The 17,735-nt window shown below is 44.9% G+C and overlaps 1 protein-coding gene across 7 annotated transcripts in view; it reads right to left on the bottom strand.

Moving 5' to 3' along the window:
• ablim3 (actin binding LIM protein family, member 3) overlaps window positions 1–17,735 on the bottom strand; it is a 42,321-nt gene that overhangs the window by 6,056 nt on the left and 18,530 nt on the right. For 2 of the 7 annotated variants that reach the window (XM_047585676.1, XM_047585677.1), the window contains exons 3-14: window positions 16,968–17,151; window positions 13,507–13,622; window positions 10,083–10,209; window positions 8,418–8,511; window positions 5,445–5,532; window positions 5,278–5,336; window positions 5,111–5,182; window positions 3,936–4,097; window positions 3,105–3,134; window positions 2,834–2,960; window positions 1,803–1,898; window positions 1,444–1,494 (exon numbers count right to left, since the gene is read on the bottom strand). In XM_047585676.1, the coding sequence (XP_047441632.1) occupies window positions 1,444–1,494; window positions 1,803–1,898; window positions 2,834–2,960; window positions 3,105–3,134; window positions 3,936–4,097; window positions 5,111–5,182; window positions 5,278–5,336; window positions 5,445–5,532; window positions 8,418–8,511; window positions 10,083–10,209; window positions 13,507–13,622; window positions 16,968–17,151 (1,206 nt within the window). The remainder of the gene's footprint in view (window positions 1–1,443; window positions 1,495–1,802; window positions 1,899–2,833; window positions 2,961–3,104; window positions 3,135–3,935; window positions 4,098–5,110; window positions 5,183–5,277; window positions 5,337–5,444; window positions 5,533–8,417; window positions 8,512–10,082; window positions 10,210–13,506; window positions 13,623–16,967; window positions 17,152–17,735) is intronic. The other 5 variants (XM_047585678.1, XM_047585679.1, XM_047585682.1 and 2 more) reach the window with 3 other exon arrangements.

Below are 17,735 nucleotides of genomic sequence, written 5' to 3'. Positions count from 1 at the left end.
GAAAGAAAAGGGAAACATTATTGGAGCGCACCAGAGGGAGGCGTGCGAATGTAAGAGCTTTGCTACCCGTACAGATCACGGGGACAAAGCCGAATGGGAGAACACGGGGCTTTTAGATTGAGATGCTCATCCGTACAGGTAGCAAACATGTTAACTGATTACTACATAACTGGCCTCTGATGCACAAATGTGTCCGCTGTGGCTTTTGATTTGCATCAACTGCGCTTTTGTACTGAAACAAGAGGAAATAATGATCAATAGCTCTTTAGGAAGACGTAAAGCGTAAGGAGGATCAATGTGGGTGATGCAGAGTTAAACGTCAGTACTCTAACGAGGCCAGCTGAAAGCCTGTGGAACTCATTTACAGTGTCTGCTGATAAAAAAAAAAAAGAAGAAGATGGAACATCATTGGCCAGTGATGTAGTAATTTTATAGACGGGTGAAAGTGTCTACACACAAAGTTGTCCACTAAGTAACCCACACGTATACAGTGGCACAGAGGAGCATGCAGGACGACAACAAGAGATAAACTATCCTCGATCAGCAGCGTCTTGTGACTCAGCTGAACAGCCCTTTCGAGGCGCAATGTGACGAAAGAAGGGGGGGGGTTATTCTTATGCTCGTTTGTCCTCAAGCACGACATCCAGATGGCTGAAGTGCGTGTAAGTTTAATGACTTGTAAAATGAAAAAGAAGGGAAAAAATAGCATCTTGTGTTAAGCGCGTCGCCGTGCAGCCGTTCGACTGGTTAACAACTTAAATACACACAATTAGGAAATCAGCCATCCTCCCTCACGGAGTCCATCTGCTTTCTATAATTAGAATGGTGTCTGTCTTTAGGTTGCGCCTTAAATAAATAAAATCACAGTAACATCGACTTGAACCAGGCACTGAGCCCTGACTATCTAAAGTAGACTACACAGGAAAAATATAGATTCTTGTCATAATACTGCTTTATTCCACTGCACTGCTCTTTTCTGTTGAGCTGTGCGTCCTCAGAGTCCAGTGCACTCAACACTCGTCATGCCTGAGCAACCCTCAACATCATTCGCGGCCTGTTCCAGCCCTGTTTGCCAACGAGAACCTGCCGGGATCTGCACGCAGATGCTCGTGGAGCGTACACTCCACACATATATATATATATATATTGCTCTTCTACATTCAGCAGCTAGTGCAATAAGGCCGACTGACTTTCCTCGAGCTGTGCGAGTCTATTTACTTTGTGGTTTTACTAGCACGACGTCAGCCCTTTCCACCACTTGTTTTGTCTCAGTTTCACCAATAACCGGGGCATCGATACTAATCGATGCAAAATCACGAGGGGCTGCTAGGAACATCAATAGGTCAGTATAGGAAACAAAAACATCTACATCAAGTGTCAAACACAGCATGACTAAACTGACAGGAGGACAGGCAGGCTAAGGCGGGGCTAACTGCACTGTACCCGTTCTCTTATAGATGGGAGGCTTCCTGTAGATGTTGGGGTCCCCTGTGGCTGAGGAGAGAAAGAGGAGATGAAGAGGTGAAACATGGAGGAGCAAAGGAGGAGAGGACGTGAGTCGGTGTTGGCACGATGGGGCGGAAGGAGGAGGAAGAAATGGCTGTAAAGGAAGGCGCAGCATGAGGGGAAGAATATGCCAGAGCAATTATGTGTTGCATAAAAATACGACTAAGTCACATTTTCACACGTTCTCTTACCCGACTTAAAAAGTGACCTTCCTGAGTGATTTGCATTAGTGAGTAATGGCTGATGAAGCGAAGGGTCTAGTGTGAGCGGTGCAGCGAGGAGATGAGGAGTCCTACCTGGCACATGAAAATGTTTAGGGGGCTGGTTTGTGGTGGGCGTGCTTGACCGCCCCTCTTGGCCGTAATAAGGTGAACTCCTGCCACTCTCAGAGCCTGCAGCCAGCCGCAGCCAATCACAGCAAAAGGAAAGATGAGCGTGGAGGAAGAACACGTGCGTGTGATGAAAACTGAACAGCTGAAAAGGTTTCTTCAAATTCGCAAAGTAACTTTTCCACTTGTGTAATGACAAAGGCTATTGGCCTGACAGAAGTAAAGCGTCACTGCACATGTGCAAGAGTTGAATGAAATGACAACCAAGGAGCAACTGCAGCACACGTGACAAACGACTATGTTGTTAGGCATTTCACCCTAATGCAGTGAATTTATACACAGTATGTGACATCTGTCATATTAAGTGTAATATTCTGCAAAAGGAATAATGCGATTGTTACTCTCTGTTGGACTAATAGACTCAGGAACTCCTTTGTTCCTGATGCCATCAGGCTGTACAACTCCTCACTCTGGAGGGAAGAAAAAAAAGGCCATAAAGGACAGAAGGGAAGGAAAGTGGTAGTCATCCACCCACTGTGCAATATTTGTAATTTAATCTGTTATTTAATCTCTATTTTATATATATATATATACTTAGCTAAGAGTTTATCGTTTATTGTGCATTTTTTGTATATATAGAGCTGCTGGAAATACAATTTCCCTGAGGGAGTCATCCCAAAGGGATCAATAAAGTTGAGTCTAAATCGTGTTTAAAAACTAAAGTCTCATCTGGTTTCCTGGATGCACTGACGGGTATTTGTTTCCATGCTGTATGCTTAGCTAAGCCGCTCAGTTGCTGGCAGATTGCTACAATGGTATCAGCCTTGGCAAGAAAACAAATAGGTGTATTTATTACCTTAAGTTCTTATTGAGCCTTGGCTCAGGAACCCATAAGTGTGTCCACATTAAAGACTTAAGTCGTTTTACCCGATAGATAAGCCCTAAACACTGAGGTTATAAACAGGTGACTTAAGAGAATTAAATGCCACCTATCTTACCGGGGTAGCCGAAGTGCTGTGGAGATCGGGGCAGGATGGGCGACATGCCCTGGCGGCTATACGTCGGCGAGTCGATGTAACCTGGGCTGGAGCACCGCCTCTGCTTTATGTCCAGGCTGTCATAGTCCTAAGGGACAACGGAGACAAGTGGAGCCAGAAGAAGAGCAGGAGGAGACAAATACTTCAGTGACAGCCCAGAATGACAACAGTTCACTTGTTTGAACGCATCCCAAGTGTTGAAGCTGTTCATATCTGAAGCAGGAATGCTCACCTGAGAATAGGGAGAAAGTGTCCCGAGTGACTGCGGAATGAGCGGAGACAGAAAATTGAGCACTTAGACAAAATAAATACTTAAGGTAACCACAAGAAAGTACCAAAATAGATTGCTAGCTTAAATGTAATTACTTCAAAGTCGGTTTAAGGAATAGTTACATTTTGCTTTTTAGGTGAGAACATAACACTTATGTCTGTTTAAAGCTCACAAATTCACACTTTATATGTGTAACACCTGCAAACAAACCAAAGTGTAAGAACATTAAGTTGTGTGGTTTTATGGAGCTTTGATTCTTGGTTGGAACATGTAGGAAGGTTGGCCAATTCTTCATGTTCCTACTCTTTAGGCTGAAATAAGCCAATCACCTGCAGGCTCTGTCTTCACAATGAGCACTCACATGTGAGAGCAGTATCAGTCTTCCATCTAAATCTTGAGAAGAAAGCAATGTCCAGCTATCCCTATAGCTATGGTTTAATAACAGTTCTCTTAATTTAATAGGAATTGACTTCAGGCTTGTTTCTTTTGTTTTGTTCTCACCAGATTTTATGGAAAAACAGTCGCAATTTAAAAAGCACTCCCATAAACGGAAAGTGAGGAGAAAGGAAGACTAACCTTATACACTCTCCTACAACATTTCCCATCCAGTCAAATTCAATACCAATATATTACAGAATAGTTTTCTTGTGACAAAAAGTACAAAAGGATGAATTGAGAAATATTAAACTACGTGAAAGAGATCTAATGAAGACATACACTTTCCTTCCTTCTGAAAAGAGACCACTGATATGAACAATGTTGCGTTTGGCCGGGAGTGTGTGGCAGTAGTACCTCCCCACAGCTGTAAGTGTCTAGCCTTTCATCAGAGGTGTATCTGAGGTACGGCTGGTATGAGGAGGATATGAGGTCTGGCTGCTGGACCTCATATATGGCCTTGACCTTTGGCAGTGCAGCTAGGTCCTTATAATCTAGGATCTTATTCTCCACTGTGGCCTGGAGAGAGGACACACACACCAAGGACAGAGACAACAGCCACGAGACCCAACATCAACCACATGGACAACACACAGCAACATAATCAAATGGAAAGTCCACCAGTGACAGCGAGCAGATCATGCAACGGTGAGACAAGCCATGGGGGCGCAGCAGGAGCTGATGAAGCACATGCAGATGTGCACATGCAACCTGACAGCAGTGGACGTCGTTGACCTTCAGGAGTGTGTGAGAGAGAAAGCAGAGGAAGCAAAGGCATAGAGAGAGAGACGGAGACAGTATGGACGACAAGCGTGCTTACACTGCAGTTCTCCCTCATCCATCACCTCAAACAGAAAGGTCATCGATTATGAGGCGAGAGCAAGGTAGGACGGAGCGGATAGCGGTGACTCCTGCTTGCATGCAAACAACCGCTGACATGCTCACGCGCTGCCGTCATACAACAGCAGCACTCAGCAGACTGCCACGCAGCAGGACTCATCCTTGACTTGAAACGGAACTGGTCTAGATCTGCGGGGCACATCCAGTCACAGCCCTTTTCAGACAACCGGACGAGGCACGATGTGAAAAGAGGGCTGGGATTGCTAAAAATGGTACTTTTCAGCACTTATTTGAGCTGTTTTTTGGTCCTGGATGAGTGGAAATAGACATCACAGATGTGACATGATAGTGCATGTGTCAATCTTGATTCGCTGATGAGAAAGATATGAGTAGGATATGGCTGTGTCGGTTTAATTTCCTGCTGTAACATTCACACTTCAAAAACTAAACTAATAAACAAAATTTAAAAAAAAAACATGCCTCTTTTCAACATCTTGCCGCGCTATTAATAAAAAGGACACAGACGAGTGAACAGGCCAAGGGAGTGAGCAGCCTCTCACACTGGTGCTTAACCTTCCAAGCCTACGGGTAGTGCTTGTGTTTCTGGTGTAGCAAATGTGCCTTTGAGCGTAGGGTTCAGTGGCAGGGGGGGCCAAAGGTGACCAAAAGCCGCGGATTTGTGGGTTACTTACACATATAACTCTACTGGGAGAGCCTATGGAGGAGCCGGGCGGAGAGATGGAGGTCTCTGACAGGCGTCTGTGCTGTGAGATGCAGTCAAACAAAGTAGGCAGCACACAGTGAGGATTATTTCCGTTTCGTTTTTTAGTGAACGTTAACATGTCAAACTCTAACTCACCCTGAGCCTCCTCTCCGCCCTCGCCGCCTGCTTGCATAATGGGTGCCACACCTCACATCCTGGAGAGCAAGAAAAAGTGGAGAGGGACATGCCATCCATTTGTCTACATTTGTGACACGTGTATGTGTGTTGTCGGAGCGTGGGTGTGTGGCTGTGACGGGTTTCACCTGTCAGGTACATTTCCTCTCCCTCTTTGAACATCATGTTGCAGCGGGCGCACCGAGCGCAAGCCGGATGGTACTGTTTCCCTCCCGCCTGTGAGGAGGAGCGGAGAGAAGAGAAGAAGAGGTGTGACTGACAATAAACTACCACCACAAAGAGTTTCACATATCGAGGGGCTTATCTAGAAAATTGCGCCCCCACCTTGAGGAGGTCACTTTATGCGTTTACATGCACAGCTTAATCTAGATATGCTCGAAATTTGACTTTCTGAATGCGGTCCTTGACCCGGTTTACATGCAACGGAGAAAATCGGATAACTAACTCGGAGCGTGTCCTCCTCCTCCACACTAGGTGGCGATATGTGTCTTGTCAGTGAGTTAATACGTTACCCTTTCCGGTTGACCTATTATGTCATATAATAAACAAGAGTTGTTCATGCAGCAGACCAGCATGTCAAACAACAACCAGATGGATAATAGTACATCTTTTTTAATCTCATACCTCATGTGCACACTACTTATTGTTCAGATAAGATGGCGCTATCACTCAGGTGGTTCTTCTTCTACTGTGGCTGGCTGTCTTAGATGTTTTAGTTCCATACGTTAGCGTAGCGGTTGTGGAGCATTGTCTAGTTAAACTCCAATTAAGGCATATACATGTCGGAGAAAATCAATTCCCAATCGTATTATCTGTCTTAGTCTTTTAAGGAGAACATCGGAGTAATGCGCTTATGTGCACATAAATTGCCCAGTTAGAGTCTGATTTTTTTTTCTTCGTCCATTTAAAAACATACTGAGTGTCTCTGTGTGTTGTTGTTGTTGTTTTTTTTCACTGTGTACCTCGTGACCACCAGTGGCCTCACCAAGTATTGGGAAATTATTGGATGACCTGTGGCAGTTTCATCACATGCTAGCCACCACCCATTCCGCCCCATACCGCAATTAGAGCGAAGATCCCTGCAGGTCAGTCACATGAGGAAACAGTGTGCGCATGTGTGTGATACAGAAAGAAAGAGGGTGGCCATATATGTGAAGGACACAAGATTGTGAAACATGTCCTTGGACATCCGGAGCGCCCACAGGGAACACATCCAAACACACTGCGTAGGTGGAACGGGCACATAAAACGATGCAGTTCACGGTCCTGATGTTTCTCACACGGGTCTGTGCGGGGGAGGGCGGCTGAGGTGCGGCCCTGTCCTGTCACCTCTGCCTTCACTGACACGCCATTAGAGTGAATTTTATTTATGGAAGCGACTGCTGACAAGGAGACTGTGTCGAGTGAACACACCCCAGCATGCATGTTTAAGGGCGTGATGGTATGGTATCATATCATTTTATGCTGCGTTGACTATTCCTGCTCTTCGAAAAAAAAAAAAAAAAAAAACAGCTGCTTTTATGTTATCTGCAAGAAATCTTTGAGCTCTCCCCAAGAGCTGCCTCCTACATGGTTCTTAATTCTATCTGAGCTGCATCTTAGCTGATACCCGGGCTCCCTACTGTAGCTGCTCAGGTTACTATGAAAGGAAAACCAGGAGAGGACGCAGCACTTCCGTCTCCTGCTTTCCGAGCAGCAGAGCGTTTACCGTCTGTGGTCGTATGGTATCAGTTCAGCGACTGCTGTTACCGTTTCTAATGAGGCCCCCCCATTCTCTCCAGTGGTGTTAACAGGGTTGCTAAATTTATTGCGGAACTGAGACGTGAAGTGAAACTCAAGAAAGGAAAGGATTTTTTACGAGCGTCTGCCTACAACTTCCTCCCTTTATTTCCTCCCTTCTCCGTCTTCTCTAAAACGACTCATTAAACTAACAACCTTTGGCTCTGGAAAGTTGGGACCGCAGAGGCGCCCTGTGGTAGGAGGCCTAATCATCGACACACACATGGACATAGGCAGAATGGTTTCTGACACAAGACAGCGGAGATGAGGAGGCCAAGATGAGCCACATATGATTTTCTTGTCTTTAATAGATTCTGCAGGTCTAGGTAGTAAGTCATCTACATTGGGCTTCCAGTGAGTCAGATCAGTTGCGTGCTGCATCATAAAGAGGTGCATCATTATGTCGTGAAAAACTGACAGGGATAAAGGATGAATGCATGCAAGCACATGCAGGTTCACAGGGAGATAGACAAGGAGGGAAAGGAAGGAGAGAGAGACAGAGAGAGACTCGTGTATAAAGGCTGACATGTCCCCATGTCTATAAATAGCCCAGAGAGGCTGACAGTCAGGAACAAAGCACTTTACACCAACCATTCTGACAAGCACAGGAGCACAGGGACAACAGCGCACAGTGTGTCGCATGTCTGACTAAGTTCTACTTGGACTGTTCCCTTTCCACAGGTCCCAAAAGACAAGAGACGCACTCCAGAGACCGCTCCCTAAACATTTAATTAGCCTTTGCACTTCATCACTTTCATTATTTTGAACCCTTGTCCCTTCATCGTTTACCCCCACACTTCTTTCTTAATCTTCTTCTGTCCTCCCGTCACTGTTGACTCCCATCTCCTGTGCAAATGTGCATTTTTATCGCTGCAGAATCTGCTCTCTCTGTCTATTTTCCCTCTAGTTTTTACCCTCTGATCTTTACATAACTCCTTTCCTTTCTACTCGTTACACAATGTCAGGATTCAATCTTTTTTTCTCCCACAAGCGCAGGTAGGCCCGGCCTTTGCTTGACACCGAGATGAAACTGTGAAAAAGTGAATAAGCTCTGATGTTGGACCAAGCTGACACACTACAGCTGAATTTGTTTTGGTTTGATAACGCAGAACTTTCTTTTATCACCCCTCAATCTTAAGTCGCTCACTCCCATAGGGGCTTAAACAGAGACGAGGATAAAAAGCGACTGTTCGGTTTCGATAACGCCGATTACACTCAGTTACCACAGTTAACTCCCAGTCCGGAGTCCTGTATTTCTGCAGATCTGCGCAACTACATCTTTGCAGGCGTCATTTCATGTTGAAATCTGGTCTCGCTCTCACCTCCAGGACCCTTCCACTGATGTATCTGCTGCAGGTCTCACATTTCACCCCATACTGGGCGTGGTAATCTGCCTCACAGTATGGCACTCCATCCCTGCAACAGAGAAAATATAAAAGAAGCTAACGTAGTGTGTCAAATGCACTGTTCACCTTATATGGGGAGCACAGTATGCTTAATCAAAAGCAAACTGCACCATATTGCCAAAAGTATTCGCTCACACATCCAAATAAGTTAATTCAGGTGTTCTAATCACTTCCATGGCCACAGGTGTATAAAATCAAGCAGCTAGTCATGCAGACCGCTTCCACAGACAGTTGTGAAAGAATGGGTCGCTCTCAGGAGCTCAGTGAATTACAGCGTGGTACTGTGAAAGGACGACACCTCTTGTGAAATTCCCTTGCTACTGAATATTCCACAGTCAACTGTCAGTGGTTTTATGACAAAGTGGAAGCGACTGAAGTGTTAGGTCACGTAAAATGACAGGAATCTTAGGCGCATGGGGCACACAGGTCGCCAACTTTCTGCAGAGTCAATTGCTACAGACCTCCAAACTTGGGCAGCACAGTGACACAGTTGATAGTTAGTGGTGCTTGACAGCAAGAAGGTCCTGGTTCGGGTTTGAAACCCGTGGCAGGGAGGGTTTGGTTCCTCTGTGTGGAGTTTGCATGTTTCCTCCTGCCCCAAAAAACATGGATGCTAAGTGCCGGGTCAGGTTGGCCTGCAGTGCTGGCGTGCTCAGTCACAGCTGTTCAGGATCAGCCCACCATGTAATTTGTTGTACACTAACATGCATGATGACAAATAAAGCACTTTACATCATTCTTCACTTTCACTGTTTATCTCCAGTTTTGTATTTGTCTCGCTAAGTTAACTTTTATTTACATTTATTTACACTTCATGGATTGGGTTTCCATGGCCGAACAGCTGCATCCAAGCCATACATCACCGAGTGCAATGCAAAGCGTGGATACAGTGGTGTAAAGCACGCCGCCACTGGACTCCAGAGCAATGGAGATGTCCTTTGGCATGACGAACCATCTGGCAATCTGATGGATGCATCTGGGTTTGGCGGTCGATAGGAGTTCGCCACTTGTCTGTCTGCAAGTGTGAAGTTTGGTGGATTGGTGATTATGGTGTGGGGTTGTTTTTCAATAGCTGAGCTCGGCCTCTTAGTTCCAGTGAAAAGGAACTCTGAATGTTTCAGCATACCAAGAGATTTTGGACAATTCTATGCTGCCAAACTTTGTGGGAAAAGTTTGGGGATGACCCCGTTCCTGTTCCAACATGATTACGCATCAGTGCACAAAGCAAGGTCCATAAAGAGGGAGTTTGGTGTGGAAGAACTTGACTGAGTCCTGACCTGAACCCGATAGAACACCTTTGGGATGAATTAGATGAAAAATACAAGCCAGACCTTCTCAACTCTGAACTCACAAATGTGCTTCTGGAAGAAACATTCCCATAAACACACTCCTAAACCTTGTGGAAAGCCTTCCCAGAAGAGCTGAAGCTGTTATAGCTGCAAAGGGTGGGCCGACATCATTAAGAATATCAATTAACTTCATATGCGTGTAGGTAGATGAGCGAATACTTTCGGCAATATAGTTTAGGTCTGCCTTTTCAGACATGTTTTCTCCCTTTATGTTGTTTTTTTCCCCACTCACTTGCTGATGTACTCTCCGGTTAGGACCATATTGCAGGTCCGACATCTGAAGCAGCTGACGTGCCACTGCTTCTCCAATGCCAGAAGGGACTGACCCTGCTTGATTTCGGCTCCACATCCGGCACAGTCTGAAAGGAGATGAGCGAGGTAGAGAAAAGAAGAGACAGAAGGAAGGAGGGATGGAAACAGAGAGGGGATTGTACATCTTTAAACACTTAGTGTGATTTAAAGTGCAGTTGTCTACTTCACAACACAGCCACCTCTTTAAGAAACAGCTGCACTGATGTGGGATAGTGTAGATTTACGAGTCCTCTAAGCTGTGAGCAGTGTTAAATGTGAATTTAATGCAGGCAGGATGCAGGCATCACTAAATAGCCACGGGGCTAAGACAGTTGCATAAGATCTCTCACATGAGACGTGGATGAATCTCTGTCTCTTTTCCTTACACACAAACACTCAAAGCACACACACACACACACACACACGCTGTCTACAAGCTTACTGTACATTCTGTATTCTATTTCCCTCAGCCCGGCAGGAGTTATTGAACACCACTAAACTGAGCAAAAGGAGAAGAAAGACGGCACAGAGGTTACAAATGATGCATGACCACAGAATGAAAAAAAAGATCGGTCAGTGCTCCATTTGTTTGGAAGATATTTGGCTTAGCTTAACCTTTTCTGACCCGGTCTACTACTCCTGAGAAGAGCGCGCAAACCACCAGGGACCACTCCACTCTGCCTTGTCAGCCAAGACAAACTGTGTTTTGCAGTAGAGAACTGCACTGTATTGAGTCGTGCTTCTGCAGACCAAATAAATCTTAACTGTCATTTGGTGGTGATAGTGCTGAGTGTTAGGGGGCCGGGATCTCAACCCCAGAGTGTCTGTGGGCCGGGCCGATTTTCTCCTGAGTCATTGCGCAGCTCCCATTCTAGCCACCGAATGAAATATGTATTAAAACATTTACAGTTACGTAACAGAGTTTGTGATAAGGAAAGGTTGGTCAAAGCACCATGAGACAAAGTACAAAATTCTTGTAATCCAAAAGGCGTTGGATAAAGAAACTGGTGCCACTTTTTTCCATAATGGCACCAGTTTGTGGTCGAGCAAGTTTCTGATGGGTTTACTACACAGACTTTTCCTATTTAAACCTCAGTTTCCCACTAGTTTATCAGAACTGAAGAAGCTACTCGGATGAGGGGTGAAACGTCTTTAAGAAATTCTACAAGTTTTTGACCTGGATGACTGAAAACCTTCACAGACACAATTCTTGGAAGTTTTGCCCTAAATTCATCAGTGCTGTGTTCTGGTCTGCTTAAACTCAACTACGCAATCTGCGATATCTGTAAAATATCGTATATAACAGTACCCCAGTGTTTAAAACGGCATGACATCTTTGGGCTGTGATAGGAAGGTTTGAGCCAATTCAGACAACAAATGCATTCAGTGTTTTGAGGAAAGATTACATTCTTAAATGTGACCGTGCGCAGGTGTCGACAGGGTTGGTGTAATCCCTCTCACTGCCAGGAAGGCAAAACTTCCGCAGTGCAGCTTTAAAGCGGGCGAGTCAAGGCCTTAATTTGTGTAGGTGCACATCGATATGAAACGATCTGCGTGGGAGCTACAGCCAGTTCAGCACCCAGCGACCAAACTGCACGTGTTCAAAGGTAATGGGGTAAAAATCAACCTCTGTGAAAATGACAGAACGAGGTAAGCGCGAGACCCAAATCACCAGCCCATCTGTCAAACACGGTGGCGCTCCCGCGCTGGTATTTATTGATGATTTCACAGTAGACACGTACACCTACTTAAATTAACATCAGTGGCTGTCGCGAACGCTGTGCTTTAGAGGGTTCGCTCTTTGATTTGCGACACGCAAAAACTATTTCACTGCCTTTATTTTATTCATTGCATACAGTATAGAGAGACATGGAGAGAAAGGGATGAGGGTGGCCTGTGAAAACCAGACCCCAAAAGACTGGAGATGTTGTGTTTTTGTGGTAAACACTGAGCCCACTGGCCACTATGACGTCCCCATTACAAACTTTATATTTTGAAGGTGAATGAGGTGTCATCTGCCTAGGCTGTATTCAGCCATCTGCTTTGAAAACTGGGACACGTTTCAGATTTAACATTTTATTATTTATCCATAATGGAGAATTGCCACATGTAGTCTGGGTTTCCTAAAATTATTTTGCTATAAGACTTAACCCTTTAAAGAGCACTGTAGAGTTTTATTGGAGGGCACAGGACGACTTATTTACCTAATTTTCATGCAGAAATTTAACGATTAATGAAGTTACCATATATAGTTCCCTGTCTTTAAGTGGTAATCAAATGTAAACATGTATTTATATTATTCATGTCATCATACATACACATTATCATATTAGACGACATTAGGCCACTTCTTCTTCATGGTACCTGATGAAGCAGTTATGCTGAGCGTTCACACAGAGGTGGATCTTGCAGACGACATTCAACCCTGATTTGACCTGAGAATGTTGCCGTTGTCTTCTCTGATTGGCTGAATGAAAACCACATGCTTCTCAGCCTTACCATGTGGCACAGGAACACTGCTTAAAATGTGTGTTTTTGTAGCTACGTTTTGACACTGAACTTAACAAGAACTGGATCATAAAACTGCGTGTCGAGGTGAGCTGCTTAATAAATAAGCAAACCTCAACAATTAGCACGTCCCCCTCGGGCTATTTTAATACTTCATTTGCATTTTCCACTGACACAATTATTTTGCACGTGGAAAACGTATATCTACCACTTCTGCGCGCTGAACACATATTTACATCCTTAAATGTCGCGCTCATTTGAGGCATCCCATTAAGCGTCCGTCCCGTTTCACATCCGGCTGCATCCTCGTAAGGGCAGAGTGATGAACGTGTACCCGGGGAGCCATTTGGATTTTATTCTCCTGAATGGAGCGATCTGGTGGGGACTGTTATTCACCGCTTCGCCGGCATCTGTTATGACTGCACAGTCAGTAAGCAGCAGTCTGCTGTCTGTATGCCACGCTTAACTAAATGACCCGCAATCAGTCACTTCGCTCCCTTGTACCATCATAATCTGTCATTTTGTTGCTTCGTGCTCAGAAAAAAGTTCTTCACACACATGCGTGGCTAATTATGTCTAATAATCTATTTTTAAAAATAGGTAGCTTTATTGATCTCATTATTTACTTATATGTACTACTTTAGCGCTGACGCTAATGAATGAATGATGTGTCTGTTTTCGTAGCGCAACTCTCAGCTGGAAGATCAACGCGACAGGTCGGACCACCGATCTGACAGACCCTTGATTAGCTAAATTAGCTAAATGGGCTTCGTGGACGCATCGCATTAGACTCAGCAAGTTGTGGCGCCTGGTGGCCCTAAGCAGAACAGACAGAGCGTGGCGGACGCTGGACTTACGGCTTGGCCCGTGGATCTTGATCGGTTCATTTGACTTGACAAGTGTGTGGGAGCACTGCTGGCACACGCAGTCCTTTCCACTGAACGTTACCCTGTCTCCGATAGGAAAGGGCTTACTGAGGAAGAAAAAAAAAACACAGAGAAAGAAAGAGGGAATTAGAAACCAGAGTACAATAGGAGACAAACCACCATCCAGGTGTACTGTACACATGAGAATAACAAATAGGCGGCGACAGAAACATGACCGGGTGACAGACACGCCGTAATCCTGCTGACACGAGCTGAATAGAGTCTGACATCGTCTATGGACCTGAAAATGCATTTGCAAACAGCTGAGATGATGGGTTAATAGGACGCTGATTGCTGCAGTAGCACCGGGCTGCTCCGTGATTAAAGAGGCGATAATGTGACGCTGCCACAGGCCTCTGAAAAGGAAAACTGGCTCTCTCGCTGAGAATGAAAACTTATTAGGGAGCCTGCGTGGACTGCATACTGATCTTAACTGCCCATTTTAGTCCGTCTAGACCATCCAGCTCTTACCAGCTGCCACCTCGGGGTCACTGTTTCCTACGTGGCTTTGTCGAAGCCGCGCTACAACGAAGCGGCGGAAACACCCGCGTGCTAACAGGCGGAGAATACGACGACGCCTGCGAAATCAAATTCCCCATGTCACACTTCATGTTTTAACTCTCTTCCCTTCTCCTTTTTGAGGAGACGGATTGATTTCTTTATGACTAAGCAGGATGCGAGAATGAATGGGGAGCTAAAAGGCTTAGAGAAGGCTGTTTAAAAGACATAGACAGCGGTAATCCTTTTTACTCCCCTGCCGGCTGCCGGGGACTTGGAGCAGGAGCCAAGACCCAGAGGGAGGCTTGAGTCTCCAGCAGAGCTCCAGTCAGCGGCACACGAGCTCAATACATCTACGTAGTCACTTAGGCATGGTCAGAGGCAAGAATCTGATGCTGTACGGGTCAGGAGGCTCTAGTGAGTGTGCTTCTATGAAGCTAGAAGTATTTTACAGTTCCCGTCTGACTACTATGTGCGCGTGGAGCGATTTGGCACATAGAGTATTCTAGGTTTGCTCCTTTGTGCATTTATTTTACTCAAAGAAGGACAATGTCCACACATAAAACAAAAAGAGCGCACACATTATTCACCAAAGGCCCTAGCAAATACCGAAAGAAACACAAAGCTCTGAAAACCGATAACGTGGGTCTTTAATTCTTTTTAAACCGCGTCTATCATTTTAGTTTTCAGTTTAAAGCTGAGTTGTCTGACTGCAGTGCACGAATCCTGTTTTTTTTTTTTTTGTTGTTCGTTTGTTCGAGTGTCCAGCTTCAAGTGCGTCACACTGAAACTTCTTCACGTTTAAGTGCCTCTTGACCGCGGTTCTCGGAGTGCTGAGTCCGGCTAACTAAAAACGCTGTAATGGTGCAAAATAAAAGTATCTCGGTCCGCGTTTGACCTTGTCTTTACCTGTATGTTACTCTCATTCCCTCAAGAAAACTCTTGCCCTGTCAGCCTTTCTCAGCGCTTTAAAAATTTAATCTGTTTACATATTTAATGTGTGTTTTTTTCTCTCTCTCTCTTTTTTTTTTTTAGCCAGTCCAAAAGTAAAGCTATTTCTGGCTTTAGAGATACGCCCGCTGGCTTTGATCGTCACCACTCTTTCACATTAGCTCAGGAAAGTTTAAAGTCTGCAATCTGCCTTAATAAGAGCTGAGGCCACCGTGACAAAGAGGAGGAGGGATGAAGGCATAAAGGAAGATGACGAGACGCGGCGGGTGATTAAGAGCACGAAGGTGATGAAGAGAATAATGAGAACGATGACGAGGAGGGAGCGTGGGAGAGGGTGGGTGTTGGGGAAGAAAGGCAGGAGTGAAGGATGAGGAGAGCATGAGGTACTAGGAGCAACTGTGACAGGGGGCAGACGGAGCACGAAAGAAGAAGAGAAGCGATTCACCCCTCGGCTTCTCCCTGTCTCTTCCAGTTGATTCCACAAACACTGACGGCACACACACACGCACAGACATCTCTGTCACTGCCAGGACTGCTCCACTGACTGTCTCTGGCCAGTTGGTGTCAGTTAAATATATATTTATTTTTTTGCCTACAGCTGCTGGGCATGACCGTATGTTTATCAGCCAATGCCATGCACATACCCGACTACAAACAGACAATTCTCTCCTGAAAGTAAGTAGTAAGTAAAGATCCTGTAACCTATAACACATCAAAACAGACACAGGCGGGGAGTAAATAAGAAACTATTTTGCATCTGCAAAGCAAACACACCAAAGGGATTTTGTCTTCATTCAGAACGAAACACGGAGAGCAGCAAAAGAGGGAGAGAGCCAGCAGTGATGCTGACGGTTCGTTCTGGAGGAGCTTAACATGAACACTGATGGAGGTCAGGGGAGAGATGGCCTACTTTTACTAAATCTTAACAGCGCAAAACACCGGGTCGGCTCTCCTATTGGAATCGTGTCTCGACTGTACAAACCGACCGACAGAACTCCAGAGCCGGCATTTGTTGATTCTCAGCGGCAGACTCACGCATTAATTATCGACCGCGCCTTAATAAAAAAATAATGGACAGTTGTTTTTTAAAAACGGGACTTGTGCAGCGTCATTGTTCCATGAGTCAGAAAAACAGTGACGTAACGGCGGAGAAACAGATGACAGCATATGCATTTCATCTTCTGAGCCCCCACAATCAGTTCCTTGTTCTCCACCCTCTCCCTTTATCACGCTAGTCGCTAACAGGCTGCTAATGAATCCTCAGAGAACTGATACAGATAAAGAAGTCAACTGACAAGCACAGGACACCCACGTTGACATTGTGCAATACAAAGCCAGAAGCTGAATGTGCGCCAGTAGCAATGGGCATCACTGATCCACGTAAAATTGCCATTTCAAGATAATGAAGGATATCCTAATTATATTTATATTAATGAAACACTGAACCACTGTATGGTATAACTGATGTTGGCAGTTTTATTTTATAATCCTCCTGCTGGTCCTCTCAGCTCCGAAGTGGCTTTTCATGTCTTTCTACAATTTGTTTTGGTCGACTGTTTTGGAGCGTAAAAGGTAACATAGAATTTTTGATACACTACCCGCTTTGCACAAAACAACTATCAGAAACTGTTAGCAGCTAGCAAGGGAGAATTACGTTTAGCGGCTAAAAAGGAAGGCACCTGTTTTTTGTTTTTTTTTAAATGGTGGAGCCCAAAACAGAGGTAAAAGGAGAGTGAACAGGACTTAAATGATGTGCTGCCCCAAGTGGTCAAAAAAAAATCTGTATCAGTAATATATACATATGCATGCATATACATATCTATCTAAGAAAATAATGTTTCCTCTGTTATAAAACCCCAAATAAAAGTTTTTAAAGTGTCAGCCGTGCACTTGTATATATTAAACACTTCGCTGTGTGTATGTGTCTGGAGGTGCGGGCATACCTGCAGACACTGCAGACAAAGCACTTGGGGTGGTACGTGCGTCCCAGAGCGGAGACCACTTCTCCAGTGATGAAGCTGTCACAGCGGTCACAGCGCGTACCGTACAAACGCTGATAGTCTGCCGTGCAGATGTACTCGCCCTTCTTCTGGAAGAAGCCAGATCGTGCCAGATCACAGTTACACACTGTGGAGAGAGCGGGAGACAAAAAGTGAGGGTGACACATTTAAATGTGCAAAGATGTCTATGAAATATAGAATACAGGATATAGAAAACTATTTTCCTTCTCAATATATTTTTCATTTCTCTCACGCTAATTTAAAACAAAACCCAACAACACGACAGGGTAGTATTGTAATATGTATGTATATTTTCTGCTTTCTTCTATTACCTACACTTGTGTGAGGTGTATTTTCAGCCTGAGCGCTCTTCCTTTTTTTCTTTTTTTTTTTTTTACCTGTTTGTGTGTGCATGTTTGCTCGTCTGTGTGCTGTCGTGTGCATGTTTCTCTTCACACGTGGCTGCTGGGGAAGTTATTCAGTTCCAGACAGTGGTGAGCCAATTTGCTCTGATGGGAATATAATGATATAATCAGTGGAAAAGTAATTTTGTGCTAAACAATGTGAAGAAGGAGACAAAACAACACGCCACAAGTTCCCAGCATCCTCAGAACATCAACTGCGGGCTCATTACATATATTGCCGGGCAAGGCGGAGAAATTGAGTGCACAAGGCGAGTGCACAGTCCTTGTATGTTTCTGTGTCTCTATA

This window comes from Mugil cephalus, chromosome 5 (genome assembly GCF_022458985.1).
Source record: "Mugil cephalus isolate CIBA_MC_2020 chromosome 5, CIBA_Mcephalus_1.1, whole genome shotgun sequence".
Taxonomy (NCBI): Eukaryota; Metazoa; Chordata; class Actinopteri; order Mugiliformes; family Mugilidae; genus Mugil; species Mugil cephalus.
The sequence above is the reverse complement of the archived record's forward strand: the minus strand, read 5'-3'. Positions and strand labels throughout refer to the sequence as shown.